The sequence below is a fragment of the Aulonocara stuartgranti genome (assembly GCF_965226115.1).
Source record: "Aulonocara stuartgranti genome assembly, chromosome: 1".
In the NCBI taxonomy this organism is placed as follows: Eukaryota; Metazoa; Chordata; class Actinopteri; order Cichliformes; family Cichlidae; genus Aulonocara; species Aulonocara stuartgranti.
This window is the reverse complement of record NC_138939.1, coordinates 36,781,847-36,801,476: the sequence shown is the minus strand read 5'-3', so window position 1 is coordinate 36,801,476 and position 19,630 is coordinate 36,781,847. Positions and strand designations below refer to the sequence as shown.

General features: G+C 41.5%; 1 protein-coding gene across 2 annotated transcripts in view; it reads left to right on the top strand.

Moving 5' to 3' along the window:
* Positions 1-19,630, top strand: part of adamtsl5 (ADAMTS like 5) — a 63,666-nt gene that overhangs the window by 23,471 nt on the left and 20,565 nt on the right. For both annotated transcript variants that reach the window (XM_082515555.1, XM_082515556.1), the window contains 4 exons: positions 2,516-2,591; positions 17,645-17,817; positions 18,010-18,070; positions 18,474-18,579. In XM_082515555.1, coding sequence (XP_082371681.1) covers positions 2,516-2,591; positions 17,645-17,817; positions 18,010-18,070; positions 18,474-18,579 — 416 coding nt within the window. The remainder of the gene's footprint in view (positions 1-2,515; positions 2,592-17,644; positions 17,818-18,009; positions 18,071-18,473; positions 18,580-19,630) is intronic.

Here is a 19,630-nt window from a genome sequence, read left to right as displayed (position 1 = left end):
TGATGTGGCGTGTCACATACAAACAATGACTAATATGGATTTAATATTGTTCAGTACCAGTGTACAAGGCAGCACGGTGGCACGGTGGTTAGCACTGTTGCCGCACAGCAAGAAGGTCCTGAGTTCAATTCCACCATCAGGCCAGGGTCTTTCTGTGTGGAGTTTGCATGTTCTCCCCGTGTTTGCGTGGGTTCTCTCCAGGTACTCCGGCTTCCTCCCACCGTCCAAAGACATGCAGCTTGTGGGGATAGGTTAATTGGATAATCCAAATTGCCACTAGGTGTGAATGTGCGAGTGAGTGTGAATGGTTGTCTGTCCTTGTGTGTTGGCCCTGCGACAGACTGGCGACCTGTCTAGGGTGTACCCTGCCTCTCGCCCTATGACAGCTGGGATAGGCTCCAGCGCCCCCCGCGACCCTGAAAAGGATAAGCGGAAGCGAATAGATGGACGAATGGATAGTACAAGTGTATGATTTGATGTTAAAAACACCAAACTTGCAAATCTAGTGGCTCTTAAGCTGTGCACACAGTGGAAATGTATATAAAATTGTGACGGCCTCTTCCTTTAATTGTGATTAATGTTCTCCTCTTTCGGTCACTGCGACCTTCTCTTTTCCTCTGATAAGAATTCTCCCATGTAAGGCCAGGACAGCAGCCGAGTCTCCGAAGGGAAGGGCTGCCCAGCCAAGTGTGAGGGAGATGTAGCGAGATGTGTATCGTTTAATTGGACAGGGCAACCTACTGACCTGGGACTGAGCCAACAGCCAACTCCAAAAGCTTTAGAGCAGCTCAGTGTTTATGATCAGGGGAGAGAGCTAGATGAGCTGAGATGTGGGGGGAGAGGGCACAAGTAAAGAAATGGAGGATATTGAGTTGCCGTTCACAAATGAAATCTGTCTGGCATTTTTATTTTGTCGACTTGTCTTAATGAAAATAAAAATGTTCCATCACAAAACACTCAAAAGTATGACACACTGTGACTGTCTACAAAGCAGCGCAAGGAAGCAATCAAAGAGCTTTTCCCAGAATCACTGAGACTTCTCAGAAGAAAGCAGTCATCCTTTGGTGAATCAGAGGATGGATGTGTCATTGTTGAGTTTAACCTGGAGGTAAGGAAAGAGATGAGGCAGAAAACACAGTCACCGTGAAGCTCAACAGAGACTTTATCTGGTAGAATCTCACCGCCTCACAGTGGTGTTACTGCAGTTACCTAGAATTGCTTTTGAATTAAAAATATATTCATTTATTCAGTGGTTAAACCTGTCATTTTCAGATTTGTAAGGTCAGCGTCATTTACTAAATGTAAGTCTGATCAAGCTTTGCACATCTGGTCACTACATTTCACATCTGTGGGTTGTTCATTACAAAATCATTCAGAAGATTAAAATAATCTCTAGTGGAAATCCTGGGTTCAAATATTACATTTCACGTTAATATTACATTACAATTTAGAAACAATCTGAAATAAATTCCAATTTACTTATTTTCACCCTAAAAGGATGTCACTGTTGCTCTTGTTTATGTCGAATTAAGTTCAAGATGTAATTCTTAGAAGTCCTAAAAGTGCTTAAAGTGGATGAAGACAGGCTGGGGGATATGGTTGAATAATCCAGAAAAGTACATAAGTCGACTTTGAGTCAGTACAGTTTTGTCAAACAGTGTACCTTCATGCTTGAGCAGGTTGCTGTACTGACGACTGAGTCAGACAAAGTCAGACAGTGTGAGATAAAAGGGTTTAAAAAACAAAATGTTTGTATCTGTGCCAAATAAAATGATCAAAGACTGCAAAAAAAGAAACTACAAAAAACAAGCATCAATGTCAGTTCTGTCACCATCTTTGTCTGAATTCTAACTTGGTCAGCTCCAATTCTTGAATTACGACTTGCCACCTTCAGAAAGACTTGATCTATTCAAGCAAACAGGTCATCTGAACATATTTAGTTCAGCCTTATTAGTACCTGATATATTCAAGAAATCCATCATCAACAAAATTATCTGTTAAGGCTAAAATTTAATGTACAGTGAGTTGATGCCAGCAGAGAAAAGAAAAGGTTTCATGTGGATTATTTGATGCTAAAGGTCAGCAGCTGAGTGGGAGGTAAGGCGAGGGGAGTGGTGGGACAGCAAGGCGGGCAGTCACCACCTCTCAGAATCTGTGGGAGTTAATATGATACTGTGGGGGTGAGTTGGGGGAGTAGGGTGGGGGGAACGAATGATACTTACTGAATCGGGGGACATTCCTGACCTTGGCTGCTGCCCTCAGGGGTTCAGGGTAGTATGGCAGCTTATTTGTGTATATTATCACTGACCTAAAGACCTCGTCTGTTTGAAGTGTCAGCAGTGCCTTTTCTTCCTCTATCCTCTTTTGTCTTCTCTGTCTCCTGCTCAAACATGTTTGCAACAACATGTACATCTTTACTTCTGCAGCTCTTCATTCATGTGTATCTGATGTGTGAAACAGCAAAGGGCGACGTCACCAAGCGACTGACGGGGTTTGTTTCTCTCTTTGTCTCTAGGAAGCTGACTCTTTGCCAGGCCCTGACCTTTGTCCTGCTGCTGGTCCTTCCCGTGTCCCTGTCCTCCCCGCAGAGTGTAAGCCCAACCCACCCACATCAGCACAAGCTCGTCAGCCAAGGCTCCTTTTTAAATGACGTGACTCTGTGGAAGCTTCCTAAGCTGTACTGAGTTGTCATGAGTTTGGTTCTTAAGCTTAACCAAACTGAGGCTGGGATTAACCATCGTTTTCATTTTCATACTTTTATGATGTAGTGGCAAACAGCAGATACACTGAAACATTAGCTTTTCAGTCAAATCATCAGTCTTAAGGGCAGAGGCGGAGGCAGACATTTGATACACCTGGGGCTTAGCCCTAAAGGGTAGTATGCATGTGGGATGGGGGGGGGGGGGATTAATAGGCTCTGTTTTGAGTTTTGTTCAAAAGAAAGAATGACTTCATATAAGAAAAAATATATATATTTCACATATGCAGGACACCTTAAACTATTTTTATAATTAAGCAGCAAGGCAGAACAAAGTCGGGGCTGTATCAAGACACACAGACTAAACCCCAATTCAACCAGACCCAGAACTGATCCGGAATTAAAACAGGACTACAACAGTTCAAAATCAGGACTACTTAGGATTTAACCAAAACAGAATCGTAATCAGAACTAGATGATAGTAGCACTAAAAATCATCATAGACCTGCACTACACTTATTTTTTAATTCTACCAAAGTCCACTATTTAGATTCAGAAACGTTTATATAATTATTTAGCCGTGTTGTGCAAACAAGCCTGCAAAACTCAATAAATATAGAATCTGAAAAATAACAAACCTAACGGTGATACTTTTGGTAAACAACCATTTGACTAACATGTGTGTCTCACCTGCTCTTGTTCTCTCTCTCTCTCTCTCTCCCTCTCTGTTCCTCTCTCTCCCTCTCTGTTCTCTCTCTCTCTCTCTCTCTCTCTCTCTCTCTCTCTCTCTCTCTCTCTCTCTCTCTCTCTCTCTCTCTCTCAAACAACAACATCATAAAATATACAGTGGAAACCAGATGTTTAAATACTCTTCAGATAAAAACACTTTTTTAATTGTAACATCAAATCAGACTAAATGTTTATTTTTTTTAGATTGATAAATATAAAAACATATTTGTTAACTTTAAGAGTAAAGAGAGAAACTGTCTGTATTTCTTAATTGTAAATGGCACCAAATTGTATTCAAATTGAGCCACACTTATGGAGCTCCACAATTCTTTTTCTGGTGTTTTGGTTGACATCTCTTGATTTTCCCATCTCACAGAAACAGGCTCTGTGTTTTGCCTTATATGCATCCACAGCTGTGCCACCAATTTACTCACATGGACTCTACTAACCAATCAGAAGCTTCTTCAGCTCAGAATGGAATCGTCTGCAGTTTTCTTATTAATTAACAATAAACTTAGTGTACATGTACTCCTAAATTTGATGAAAGTGATAAAAAATAGAAGCTCTGTCTCTCTTTATTCTGACATTTAACTAATTCAAAAGATATTTCAATATTTATTTATCCAAAACAAAACAAGTTTACTCTAAATTGTTGTTGTACAGTAAAAACATGTTCTTGTGTTTTCCATAAAGTGTATGTAAATATCTGGTTTCAGCTGTGAATGTACTGCTGTGTGTTGAAACTCCTCTTGTTTTGCATAGAAATATACTGAACAACATACAAAGCATAATATATAAAATAACATCTACCTGAGTTTTTTCTTTGAAAGAAGCTCCTTATGTCCATTCTTGTATATCAGTGCATTAGTGAAACCGATTTATTTAGCCGTGGAGGGAAACAACTGAAAATATGAAATAAACACACATGTAAGCTAAGACTCTCTAAAGAAACAGCATTGTTGTTGTTCCGCTTTTCATTTCGCCGTTTGTTGATTCACGTGAAGAGAAAGTAACGTAATATGGGTCAAGTGATCAGTTTGATATCAATCTTTCGTGATTCACCGTCATATTTACATTATTTGTACAGTACGAATGATTTGCTTTGGTACCTGGTCAAACGTCAGTTCTCCTCTGTCTGCCTCCCTGCGCTTCTCCAACAGCGCACTCGCAGACAGCAGCTCCCCCCGCCCCCTCGCTCAGTGCCTGAGCTCGGATCATACCAATATTAGGGGGGATTTACACACAGTCATAAATTCCCAAAGTGTGCACTATGTGCTTCGAATACTGTGTGTAGTTTTTGTTTTATACAGTTGTCAGCCAGGCATCTAACTATGAAAAAATTACACTCCAAAAGACCCCAGGCTTCTTAAAAAACAACCCGGGCTTAAGCCCAGCAAGCCACCCCACCCCACCGCTCCGCCACTGCTTAAGGGGTGTTCAAATTCATAGGCTGTATCCTCCTGAGGACCCGGCCTTAGCGGTCCACGTGGGCCGGGTAGGCCAGAAGTGAGCGGCTGTGAAATTGGACGGTCCAGCCTTCAGATTTGCGTCACCAGCTGTCTCGGTGGAGTTTAGCTGTCTGCTCCTTTCTATCTAAAATATAACAGGACACAGGAGTAAACTCGCGACCATCTCACACTTCTGTTTAATCAGTTTTCTGTTTGATGTTTATTTAGCTGTGTGAAAACTAGAACTTTAATCTCAGCCAAACCGATTTACTCAGGAACAAATAAAACATTGAAATAAAAACAAACAATAACATTTTTAAGTTATTAAGTGACTTATATATCACGTTTAACCTGAGTAGCGAAAGACTGTGGGGGTCTGAAAACCATGTGTCGGGAGTTTGCCATTCTCAGCGGCTCTAGTGACCCTCGAGCTCCCGGCGAGCTATCGAGCTGGTGGGTAACAGACGTCTCCTAAAATGTCGGAGCACTTTTGCAAATATGTGACATTGTGATAAACCGAGCAGATATTTGAACTTTACACAGCTACATTCTCGCCTGAAAATATCTTAAAAGTGAAAGAGTAATAAGAGTAATATTACAACTAAGTAGCGTCCGCCATTATTGGAAACTGGAATTGGCTGGGCCGTACAATGAATTCTGGGATATTCTGGGGAAAATGAGGACGCATTTGTCGACCATATTTGGCGGAGTCTACGAATTTGGACACCTCCATAGTTTAGCTAAGAATTCACTTTTTTTGTATAGCTGCTAACAGCTAACAAAAATCGCTCGCTCTCAAGCCAACAAATGTTCTGGTGCTAATTATAGACTGTATATAAAAGATAAACATAGCGACCTTGATGAAAAGGTCACACATTAGTTTTAAACTCTTCATAGCTTTGGACAGATTGTGTTTTGGAGTGGCCAGAGGCTGGAGGGCTAACATATTAGCTCAGCTCAAGGTAGCAAGCTTGGTTAGTACGCTAACCAACAACTCTACCTTGCAGCAGGATGGATTATTTGTAATAATATCTTCCAGAAAGCACCAACACCGATCAGCTGTAGCTGCCTAGTTTGAGACACCTGTCATTAAAAGCAGCTACAACCCCGACTTCAGTTTCAAGATGGCTGTTAAAAAAATAACAACTCGCTCATGCTCTAGTAGAAACTGAAGGACTTTTTGTACCAATTCTACATTGACCTAATGTTTAAGCCCCAGAGGAGACAACTTGATGGTAATGAGACACATGAATCAAGAATGGAGACATTGATCAGTAAATCAATGGTTAATAAGTGTGCTGTAAAAAATGAAAGAGTGACCTAGGAGAAGCTAAAAGTTAAACAAAATGGCACTACTGGTGATTTATTTTCTCTGTTACTTGTTATTGAATCACCCACTGATGTATACTGTTGGTATTCTCCTTATTAATGAAAAATCATTATAATATTTATCTTTTTTGGTGTATTTTAAATATCTTTGATCTTACTATGACAATTTTCCTGTTATAGCGCTCCATAAATTGTATTCCAGGGCTCTAGAGTGCGACCAATTTAGTCGCAAATGCGACCAAATTTTTCAATGGTGCAACTAAAAAAAAAATCTTAGGTCGCACCGGTGCGACCAACTTTTTGAGTAACAAAAAAAACCAAACAAACAAACAAAAAAAACCTCCGCAACTCTAAAAGACACACATTATGCCCCTATCGTGGTCTAAATCAATCAGAGACAGTCAGGGGCGGGGCCTCTCTGATTGGTCATGGTCCAGATATTCCCGTAGTCCTTCGTGTGTACGTTTGAAAGTGCAGGCGGATAGAGAGAGGTGAGTAGCTTGAATAAAGCGATATCGATTCATTAAATCCTGAATCGACATTTAAATATAAACTTATTTTACCAGAAACACCAGAATCTCAGGTTAAAGCTCATAAAACTATTTCAACAACCACCAAACAGTAAATGAGAGCAGGTACACGACCAAAATTCACTGAACCAGCAGCAAACCACGCTTCACATTTGATAAACATCACCATTAATTCCCTCTTACTTTTGCTGTTTTGCTTCCACCACGATAAAAATCACACTTCATGCACAGCTCTCTCTCTCTTTCTCTCTCTCTGTGTACTTCAAGAACAGTTTCCCATCTCAAATCTGTTTTCTGCATTATTCATTCGCTTATTACCCATCAGTCTACCGTTGTTTTGTTTTGTTTACTTAACCACGTCGGACAAGAAAGACTGATTTCTGCTGTTCAATACTGAAGACATTTAAACTTTTTAAAATTATGCAAAATGCAGAATATTTTTAAGTTTATCTGCTATAAAAAGCCAGGCCAGGAAAATCTGCTTCATGTTTTTCTGAGTTTTATCCTCCGTTACTTTGACACAAAGGCCTCTGCTGTGATGTTCACATCTCTGATAAAGTCTCACAAGTGTCAGTGCTGATCAATGATCAGAATTATAATATTTCTGACTCTCTGAGGCAAAATTGAATCGAATTGGGACTTTGTGAATCGAATCGAATGGATTATAGAAATCAGTGATGATACCCAGCCCTGGTGAGCAGCCTAGGCCTGAGAGGTGGATGTAGCTGTGGGTAATGAGAAAAGATGAAAAGAACGATTGATAACTTTTTTGTTAAGGCCTGATCCGTCTGACATTCATAGCCAGCTCTGACATGAACCCATTAACCTCTGAGCACTGAAAAAGCACAGTGTGTCCAGAGAACACATTATATGTCGTCATAAATGCACTGCCCAAGTGTCCCCACTGCCTTTCAGCGGCAGGCAGCAGCAAACAGGTCGTCAGAGGAGACCGATGTGATGATTACGTTTAACATTGGCACTCTTTGGCAATATTGTAGACAAAGCACTTTGTACAAGCACAAGATTGTTAGTTAATCATTTACAAATCAATATTGTCTGTATAGACAGAAATTCCCCCCCCAAAAAAGTGCACAGGTAAAACTACAGTGTTAAGCGATGCGGTTGAAAAATTTGGGTGCGCCTAACTTTTGTGCTGGTGCGCCTAAGAAAAAAAATTTAGGTGCACCAGTGCAACTGTGGCAAAAAGTCAGTCTAGAGCCCTGTATTCCCACAGATTTTAAGGAATTCACTGAAAGTTGGATGACGTATGTGTTGAGTTTTGCAAGAATGGAAGAGAGTGTTTTAACAAATGGCATCGTGTTTTATTTGCATGTGAAACCTGCCAGCGCCTAAAGCCATATCCCAAAGCCGCCCCCACGTTATCCTGTCTTCATGCCTTCTTTTTCTTACAGTTCAGAGTTAAATATTGTGATTAAGGCCATTTGTGAGGAAGAAAAATCCCAACTTTCAGGTCCCAAAGAGGAAAATCCAGCTCATTTAGATAATAAACCAATCACAGACCATAGACTAGTCACAGCGATTGAGCCGATTGGCTTTTTCTTGCAGGGTGTTTGTCCTCTGATGGGATTTTGTCTTGAGCAGAGGAGCGCTGCTCCAAGCCAGCATCCTCATTGTCTCCTATTCTGTTGTGTTTGTCGCTGCTATGCCACCTTTTCCCATCTTACTGCATCTTTCATCGCTATTTGTCTTGAGGTCAAGCAGACAACCATCCAACCTTCCCCGAGGGCTGACTGGAATAACCACACTCAGACACTGCCCCCCCCTCCCAGCTGCTGTGACACCTGAAACAGACCAATGGATCCATTCTTCATTCTTCATTTTCGTGTTACAGTTGTGTCATTTCAAAAAGACTAGTAACACATTATTTTCAATCCTTGTTTCAGAGTTGTTTACACTGCTGAAACATCTTTTGCTCTCGGTCATTGTTGCAGCTGTGCTGGCAGCGTCTCGGGTGGCCACGGCAAAAACAGAACATGAAATACACCAGACTTGGACATGGTGTAACCCCGCCACAGGCTTGGTGTATTTCCCCTTGGATTCAGAGAACAGCATGTACAGATGTTATTGCTTCACTTTTATAGGGCTGTGATGCTTCTGCGTTTCTTTGTTCTCACTGGGAACTTTGGTTTATGGCTGCAAAGAAACAGCCATTTCAGTTACTGTGTAAGCCTTACTGCAGCGCCCCCAGCTGTGTGGACGCCAGTATCTGCAGGTTGTTTACGTGTCTTTAAGTGTTTCTAGATACTGCAGCTCTCATAATTATCAAAAACATCTATGCTACGTGAAATCATATGCTTACAACTGCTACCGATATTTAGTGATTAATAAAAAAAAAAATTGCATTCATCACCACAAAAAACAATCATTCGTCTCTTAACACCGAAACTGTTAAATGAATTCATGACTGATAAAAAAAATTACAAAGTGCAAATGAAATAAAAGGAGGAAAACTGTGAGGAGGGGGAGTTGGCCGTCCGACTGCGGTCTGGAGTGTGGGGCCTTCCTGCTGCTGCGGAGTCGGGGCGGTCTGCCTCCCCCCACCGCAGGGAAAAGGGTAACACCACCTGGGTCTGGGTGCAGTTCCCCCTCCAGGGGCAAGGGTACCTAGACCCGGTTTGTAGAGTACGCTTGGGGAGTGTGATCGTGTGTACAGCGTCTCTTTATGTCTGTCTCCACGTTGGTTGAGTGTGGAGTAAGTGCATATGAGAGCATGAGGGTGGGAATGGATGTTTGTATCTGTGTGTGCCTGTATGTCTGTGTCTATATGTCAGGTTGGGTGTCAGGCGCCACCTCTCTGGGGACATCTCAGGCCCTCCAAGGTTTGGAGGCCTATCTCCCCCCACCACCACTTCCCCTGCCAGTGGCGGACTCCCTCAGACATCGGTGCGTTGGTGGTTCTTTGTGTCCGGGGATGGGCGTCCAGGTACACACCGGCTCACTCCTTGGCAGCCGCTTATCGGGGCCTGGAGCCTGGGGCTCGCTCGGGCCACTTCGGAGGTGGGGTGCCCCCGGCCGAGAGGCCGGGGGCTCGGTCACTCAGGCACAGCTGGCTGCCGGCGGAGCTCACGGGCGCGTCACTGCAACTCCCCCTGGCTTCTGCTCCGCGGCTGCTGAGTGAGCCCTCATCTGGGACTCTCCTCAGCTCTTTCTGGGACAGCGGCGCGGCTGCCCCTCTGTTGGTCTTCCTTGGTCTCTTGTGTTCTGGGGGCCTCTGGATGTCTGGAGTTTTGATCTCCTCCATACCTGCTTCATGCCCTGGAGGACGGGGCTGTGGCCCCCCCCCCCCCCCCCCCCACACCCTCTAGCAGATTATTACATGAAGGAACCTTTTAAAAAACAAAAAACAAGCGCTTCCATGCTCACAGGTGTACACACGGGTGATCACACCCACAAACTACACCCTTTTTGGCTCCTACCTCAAAGCACACTGTGTGCTGTTGATCTTATGTGCTGCACAATAATGTTTAACATTTAGTATTTACTGTCATATTCGCATATATCATTGTGATGTTGTTTATTCTATTACTCTCGTTTTCTTTTTTCTTTCTCAACTGGTGATCCAGGTGATCGATATATGCATTTTTTTTTCTCTGCTTATTCTGTTGGTTTTTGTTTTTTGCCCTTCTCCCCCGTCCCTCTTCTCAGCTGTTTTTCTTTCCCTCTTTCTTTCTCCCCTTCTTTCCCCCAGTCAAGTCTGTCCCGTATTCAGTAAGTGAAAATAAAATAAACAATAAAAGGTGAATCAAATGGACCATTACAAGGCTGGGATGGTCAATTTGGTAAAGTAAATCCGTTGGGCATCTTTCTTTGCCTTTAGACAACAATTCTGATGGCAAAAGAGCCAAACGGGACAGGCAAAAAAAAAACAAAAAAAAGAAAAGGAGGAAAACTGTGGACAAATATACTAACATAACAACATCAACTCTATAATCACACAGATCAGATGCTTGAAATATTTACCTGAGACTTGAACAACAGAATAGTTCAAATCTTCACCCCTGACTCCCAAAGCTGCATGTTAAATTTGCAGATTAGGATTTGTTTCTCGGGCACAAAACTCACATTTTTAACTAGAGAGCTTCAACTTTTACACAACTTTACACAGATTAAAACACTGAATCAGGAATAATGTCTTCCTTTTGATCTGACCACAAACTACAGTAATTATCTTAATTAATGCTTTCCTGCTTTATTTGGAGCACAAGTGTCATTCTTTGCAGGTATATTTTATACAAATGACACATCAGACTCCCCTCTATATGAGTGTGTATCGACCCTGGAGAAAAGACCCTTTGTCCATCCAGCTTACAGAATGGAAACAGTTATGCCAGGTCAGACAGGCGAACAGTCGAACAACGTTACACTGTGGCAGTTTACCTGCACGCTGGCTAGAGAGACGTAGACTCTTTACTCCGTCTCTCTTTCTTTATGCAGTTTGCTTTGTGCAAAGAAGACACTTTTTTCTCTGTTTGGTGTGAATGGTGGAGGAGAGATGGGGACATTGTAAAGGTCATAGGTCAACTTAGTTAATTAGAAAGCTAGTCCGACCCATTGACAGCTGTTATCAAGGCTAATTTGGCTGGCGCTGATGCTAATGACAGTGACCTCAGGTGACCCTGCCATAGTAATGCTGGACAGTTATAGCAAAGGTCACTCTCAGCTTTGTGTGTAACGTTGTATGAGGGTGTGTTTGCATCTAACCATTTTTTTTAATTTTTTATTATGAGACACTTTGTCGCTTTTTCTCCACACACGTAAATGCCAGACGTTCAAAGTACAGAGGATTTGTTTTGAAGTTTTAGATGTGGGAGTTTTAACATGTTGATTTATGGATACCAAAAGCCATTTAATGTTGAGCTCGGGGGATTCAGACGGCTTTTAATAACAGTTCTTACATGATGAATTTTATCTTTTGTAAAGTGGCTGTCACACTTTGAAAAACAGGATTGATGTAACCCCAAGGTGAAACTGTTCGTCATGTACTGCAGTCAGGAAACATGAAATGGCTAAATCACAGTTTATCTCCTGACTGTGCAGCTACATGAAGCAGTTTTCACAGTCACTGCTGATCTGTTGTTCATTTTGAAGGGTTGCATTGTTTTCAGCTCATTATATCCTCTAACTTTGTTTTTATATTTCTGTCAACATATTTACAGTGCAGACCTAACCTGCTACTGGCTCCCTGTTAAACCCAGAATTAAGTTTAAAATCCTCTCATACAAGGTCCTGAATAATCCGTCCCTATCGAGTCTTAAAGACCTCACAGTACCGTATCACCCCAACAGAGCACTTTGCTCTCATAATGCAGGCCATCCTGCGTCATTTAAAGGTAGAATGGGAGTTCGGATAAACCTTTTTGATAGAGGTGGATCAGGTGACCCTGAATCCACCTTTTGACATGCTGAAATAGGCTTAGGCTGCTTCCCATGATTCACTGACTGCTTCTTATTTTATTTTTATCTATTTTATTTAGAAAGCGGGGCAACATATTAATGAACATTTAAACAGATGTAAATATGCCAGATTATAGCCTTTGGCTAATTTCCATCTGCAGACCCTCTGGCAGGTTGGTGTTACACACATGTTAGTAAAAACATACAGAGACACTATTTACAGATCATGTGACAAGGACAAAAACAGTGATCACATTATATTAGAACAGACAATGACAAGAAGAGTGGACACAGAGGACAATATAGAGAACAATAACGGAAACACATCAATTATATTGCACAAACCCCAGTATTGCACATGCCCTGACTGTCCTGATATTGCACTGACCCATTATACTAATAGTTGTTTCCCTTTTTGTAATACACTAACTCTTTTTCACGTCCAATATAAAGCATGATTATTAAACATGGTCACATGTTTGTGTCCCTCAGCTGCCCTTTTAAGTGACTCTTAAACATGGGGAGACTTTCCCTCACCGACAGTGGAAGACTATTCCAGAAGCTCACTCCCTGATATGACAGAGCATCTGTGAACAGGTGCTCCGTCTAAATGTCAGTTCACAATCACCTCTCACAGTGGCTCGAGTCAGTCGAGACCCGGCAACACTGCTAGACTTTTGTTTAATAAAAATCACTCATTGGTGGAGGCGTCAGACCATGTACAACTTTGTATACTAGACAGGCAGATTTGAATAATTTGAAATTAGTAAAATTTAGAAACTTGTATTTATCTAAAATTTAACAATGGTGATATGAAAAAGGTTTTTTTTATCTAATATTTTCAATGCTCTTTTGTAGCACACTTCGATTGGCCCAATAGCAGCAAAGCTCATATAGTAATACAGTATTCAATATGAGCCAGTATCATAGAGTGCAGGAATGTAATCGCTGCCGTGTCTGTAAATGATGTGTGGATATGTCTAAAGTTCTGTATATTAACATTTACAGTTTTCACTATTTTTTTTAACGTGTTTTTAAAGGATAATTTAAAAGTCTAGTAGCACTCCCAAATACTTAAATTCCTCAACATTAATTAGTTCTTGTGCACCCAGGCGAACTTTTACTGCAGCCACGGTTGTTATAGGTTTACTAAAAAACATCGATATGGTCTTTTTAACATTAAGGCACAGGCATGAGTCATTCTGCCATTTTTGTAGATCATGTAATGCCAATGAAAGCATCATCAGCAGTTTTGGCTTGTGTAAAAATTACCGTATCATCAACATACATAATCATTTTTGCACACATTGGGCAGGTCATTTACATAAAGTGAAAATAACAGGGGGCCTAGAATTGAACACTGAGGGACGCCTTCCGTACAGTAAAGCTAGGGTGACTTGTAAATTGAATTGTAAGCCCAGGGAGCTGCTGTAGCCAAGGAAGCAGTGATGGTGTTAGCCCAGGGAGCTACTGTAGTCAAGGAAGCAGTGATGGTGTAAGCCCAGGAAGCTACTGTAGTCAAGGAAGCAGTGATGGTGTTAGCCCAGAGGGCTGGGGTTTTTCTCTGTATGTATTATTGTAGGGTTGACCTTACAGTATAAAGCACCTTGAGGCGACTGTTGTTGTGATTTGGCGCTATATAAATAAAATTGGATCGAATTGAACCTTTCTTGCTAATATTAATTACAACTCAGCTTGTAGATGTTATGATCCTGAGTCTGACAACTCAGTGTTTTGTGTTTCCTTATATTGTTCTATGTTCTTGTTTATTCTGGTTATGTCTTTCGGTAAGGTTTGTCATTTGTTAGGTTTCTGTTCTGAGCCTACTTGCTCCCACTTCTCTGTGTTCCTTCTGTCTGTCCATGGTGTCACACTGTCTGCTCGTGAATCTGTCTGTTAAGTTCAATGCCTTGTCTGGTTCTGTGTCTGTGAGTTTCCTGTTTTATTCTGAAGGTCTCTGTCACATGTGAGTGTTCTCAGCTTTATGTCTGTGTCTCGTTAGCCCTGATTTCTCCCAGGTGTGTTCCCCTCCTCTCTCCCATCCCATAATTAGTCCTGTGAGTATTAAAGCCCTGTGTGTTCTCCTGCCTGTTGCTGGTTCCTCTTTGTTGCTTCCCCGAGTCTCCCTGCGGTTGTTCTGGTTTCAGGTTAGTTGTGTTAGTTTTCCCAGTTTAGGTTTCTCTTAGGTTTTGTTTTGTGCCTGCTACATTCCAGTTTGTGTGTCCATCCTTATTAATAAAGCTCACTTGCATCTGAAGCTGCCTGCATCTTGGGTCCTCTATTAAAACTCACACGGCTTGCCCTGCTAGCCGTGACAGTAGATGATTTATTTTTTCATTTAGTTACATAACTAAAACTAGGAAATAATGTCAGTATTATTTTAAACAAACATTATAGACTATAATTGAATTAACATCAGTGATCTTGGTTTACACACGTATCAGCCTTTGTTTAGTAGCCTGGCTCCTTTTTCCACTAAAGTTTATCTTAATAACAGCCAAACCAGAGTTTGACATTTTCTCATGAGCAGGAAAGCTTTGTTCTTCAACACAGCCTGCACTGGTGTAGGCAGGCTTTCTTCTTGTTTCTTCACCAGGCTTCTTGAAGGACAGTCGAAAGATCTTCTTTGCTTGAGGTTCAAGCTCTGGGGAGGTCAATCCATTATTGTTTTCTTTTTGTCACGTAAACCAAATGTCCGCAGTATTTAAAACCTAGTTCAGATTAATCATGAGCCTCATCACATTGCCACTCTTTGGTTTTAGAAGTGAAGAAGACTCCCTTTTGGATGAGAGGTGAAACGTCTTCACGGAACCTAAAGAAGTCTGTTGGATTTCTTGCTCCTTAAACTTAAACCAGGACCTGGATGAACCGACACAGACGTGGTGCAACATCAGCTGCATACAAAGAGTTTTCTGTTTCATTTGTGAACATCCATTTTTGTTGTTGTTGCAGTAAAACTCAGTAAATGTGTTGTTTTGTTGCAATACTGACACCATTTAAAATGTTATGACAGTGAAGAGTAGCACGCTGAGGTTGTAATAATCATCTTGTTTGCCACATAACCTGGTGCAACTGTTAAATTAGAGCCAGATCATTAAATTAATATTTGATTTAAATCTATATGATGCTTTTACTAAGAAACATACTCATGCATAAGCAACACGTTCTCACTCCAAACGCGTAACATCTGATGCCATGTGACAAATCGTCGGTATGTTACGCTTTCAGCCCCCCAACACGTTCCTATGTTATGCGTTTGAAACAGAAGGAAACATGAGAACCATTTGGACTGAATCTACAATGTACATTTATTTTACTTTCTCATCATGAATTGCTTTGGAAAACACACAAGGTTAGGCATGATGTTAGGGTTAGGGCTGGAATACATGGCTGGAACGTGAGCTACCGCCGGCAGCACCCTTCTATTGGATTCCATCCATAATCGGGCACGTGTCATGGGGACGCGGAAGGTTACCTTTAGCTTTCCCATGGAACGCCTCAGGATGTGACAAATCGTCGGCATGCTGGCATAAAGTCTTTATTAGATAACTGTTTGAAATCATTTTTCTTCAGCTTGTCTCTCTCAGTGCACATGCTGCCTCTTTTGGATTTATTTCAAATGTAATCTTCAGTGTTGTTTAAATATTGTAGATATGAATCAGTTTAAATACATGTAACCAACTTTCCGTCTGACATGTTTTGTGTACTTGCTGTCTGTGGCTTCAGCCATCCATGACAGCGAGTCTGCTGCAGCTGTTGCATGTGTGTAAAGAGTTAAACGTGTGTGTGCAGTATGAGCAACCAGTGGGAATGCTGCCAGTTTCAGTCGTCCTCCAGGGCAGAAACTGTGGAATGTGTTTGAGGAGCAGCACTGAGGTTTCTCTAATCACTTTTATTGTTCCGCTGATCCTGATCCACCAGGCTCACAAGGTTGACTGTTGTTCTTCATACGTCTGCTCTTTAAATAGATTTATCTGGCTCCAGGATTTTCCCTCCCACAAACGATATTTCATCATTCTCTGCTTTCTCCCTTATGCACGACACAAATGACTCGGAGTTGCTGACAGTGGCCAGTTGCCACCTAACAGCTTTGAACATGCAGGACATGAGTGCAGAGTGATTGCAGAGCAGAGCACAGTAACAACAGAGCAGGGAGTCGTGTTGTTTCTGCACTTTCAATCTCTCAGTAAGAACTTAAACATTGTTCAAAGAAAGATCATATTAAAAAAACATAACACAGTAGCACATGGATCAAGATGATTGTGAGCCAGTCACAGAGGAATAAAAATAGGATGGAAACGTGTTTGTGGCTAGGAAAGTCAGTGTTCAACCTCTGGGCACCAACAGTTTCTGATAATAAATATTCATTGACATTGACGTTTGCATAAACACTCAGACTAAGACTACATGTGTAAATGGAGCATTTTTAGAATGAAAGAAGCATGTCATGGAAGAAAATAGCACACAAAGCTCTAAACAGCCAATGCATAGATAAAGAATGCCTGTGCCTGTAGATTAGTGCCACAACTATAGTTAAACTTCTTTGCAGATACTGTGAACTAAAGAAAAATCTCTGGTTATAACCACAGAATAGGGCTGTGCGATATGACCAAAATCTCATATCCCTATATAAGATTTCTATCGTCCCGATAACGATATAAATCACAAAAATGTAACATTTTCTGTAAATTCTGTGAATCTCGGGCAGCTCGTATTGCGGGAAGTGTTTCCAGCTGGGCGTCATGTAGCTGGAGTCGAGTGTTTTAACCAATGCATGAAACGATACATTTTTAGACATAAGTTGTAACGGCCGCTGTTTTCTTTGTGAATATTTATTACACGGCGTGCTGCGGGGAAAAGCCTGTTCTAACGTTTGAGTCTAAGGACTATTTTTTAGCACCTGGCGTCTCTTTTTTACTTCTCATCCGTAAATAATCTGCTCTTTCACGTGATTCAGTTTATTTTGAAAAGTCTCAACAGGATCTTGAGCTTTATTGTGAAAGGTTTATGTGGAACATAAACAAGCGGACATGCGATGCTGTTACCATGGTTGTTGTTAACCACGACGCATAAAAACAGGCGCCTGTAGTGTGGTTATATTAAATATAAGAGAAAGAGAGAACTTTAATACACCACGAAACAAACAATAGCGTAAAATGAAACGATAGATGTTTTTATATCATCATCCGATATATATCGTTATATCGAACAGCCCTACCACAGAATATATACATAGGTTGCAACATGTGTTACTGCAACACTAGCATCTGTTACTGTGACTCTTGTGACCTAAATAACTGCAGAGAGATATGATAGAAACCTAATGCTTCCAATACAAATACTCCATCTACATTTGATAAAAGGTTTCAGCGTGTACACTCATTTGGTGTCTACCTGATCTTCTCCCAGTGTCCTGCTCTCATGCTCCCATGTTTGTGTTACCTGTTCTTAAAGTTGTCTTTGTAATTGTCTCTCTGTTTTATGCTTTTTTTCCAGCCCTCTTGGATTTCGGCGTGGGGTCCTAACAGCAACGATTCGTCGGTGCGTCCAGCTCGCACACGGAGGCAGCTGCACTTCAGAAATGAGTGGGCAACATGGAGCGGCTGGTCTGTGTGCTCACGCACCTGTGGGGGCGGAGCATCTGTGAGGTCACGCACCTGCATCACAAGGTTAGCACGGGAGAAAATGCGGACAGTTTTCAAAATTTTATGCGACGTTTCAGTCAGACTTTTTTTTTCAGAAAAACCTTCATAGATAGTTTTGAAGGGATATGAAATTTATATTTTAACATTTTTAAGCCACAGTGTTTCCTACTGTTCTCTTACCTAATCCTATACATCTCTTTTATTTCTGTGTCCCAGGAATCCAGTGGGTGGACCATGTGCAGGAGATCCCAGACAGTACAAGATCTGCAACACCAAGGTCCTTTCAACAAAAAGGCTTTTGGTCTTTATTTAAAAAAAACACGCACACATTTTATGCAAACACTGTAGAGCAATGGCTAATGTTTGCTCGTGAAGGAATGTCCAGGGTATAACGATCAGCGACTTTCAGGGTGTGATCTGGAATTTCACTGACAGTTTAACCTGCGTCTGCACCGCGGCGGCGGTCCTGCCACTGTTTGCGCTTCATGATAAAGCAATAATGTGTCTCTGTATGCAGAGTAATTGTTACAGTGTAGCAATCAAAACGGTTTCACTGAGAGAGTTCAAAATCAGGTAGACGGTTCCTTCGATGTGAAGCCTATATTGTATGGCATGGTCGTAACAAAGGTTCATCCTCCAGGACGTCAGGGTGTTGATGCTGTGTGTCTGTGTGTGTGCAGGACTGTCCCCCTGGCTCGGAGGATTTCCGAGAGATGCAGTGTGCTGCCTTTAATGACAGGCCGCTGGTGGCTGGCAACTCCTTCAGATGGACCACCTTTCATGGAGGTCAGTGAGATGATTCACCCTCTTCCTACTTAAGACTTCTTCAGTATATGTTGTTGTTTTTGTTGTGCAGTGAAGAGATCAGTTTTGGATGTAACTAGTCCCACGTGGCTTGTTATAGAGTCACCATATGAATGCTGAGACAGATGGCTCATTTATGCAATGTGTGGTTTTTATATATGTATGAAAATTTTCTAAGCCCACAGTTTACTCTCTGCAGGCATCATTTAATCACCAGATCGAAGGAAAAATGGTTTTCTTTCAAAAGATGCTTCCTTGAAAGCCAGCGAACGTTCCTATTCGATCTACAGGCCTCTGAGGAGAAGAGTGATATCTAACATGGATTGAAAGAGAGACTTTTTTCTATGTTGTCTTCAGAAGCACGTTTTAAAACTAGAAAACACAAAAAACCCTGCACACCAATAAAGCAATTCCTGGGCACTCGTGGCTTTTAGACCAGATATATTTGAAATACAGTTTTTCTACTACTTGTGGGCATCGTGATGGGACAGATGGCACCACACTAACACCATAAGCAGCCTGCTCGGTCCTAACACTGAATTTAAACCACGACTGTAAAATGAAATGGTTTACTGTAAGGGGACTCATCATTTGGGCGCAAAAGGAAGTCAGTTTCCCACAGTTTGACTGTGTCAATATGTTCCCTTCTTTGTTAATCATACATAACAAACCACAAATCTTCAATAAAACCCATCAAACAAGTTAGTGCGTATCAAAAATCCACAGTGAGCTGAAAAGTCTATCCTAATGTGTCTTTTGGGCTTAATCTGTGTAGAATATAACAAACTACAGCAAAATGTCTGGAGATGAATTTAAAAAGTGTTCCCCAATAACATTCAGAGCCTCGATGAGCATATAAAACAGCGCTTTTTTCTGTTTTCCAGGGACTCAGATGTATAGCTCGTGGATGTGCAGAGACTGTGTTTTTTAAGGCCCATACAGACTGTAGCTAAACAATAAAAAAGCTCAGCAGCTGTACGCAGGTGTAGTTTGTGTGTTTGTGGCAGCCGTGTAGCTCGCACATCCTGCTGTG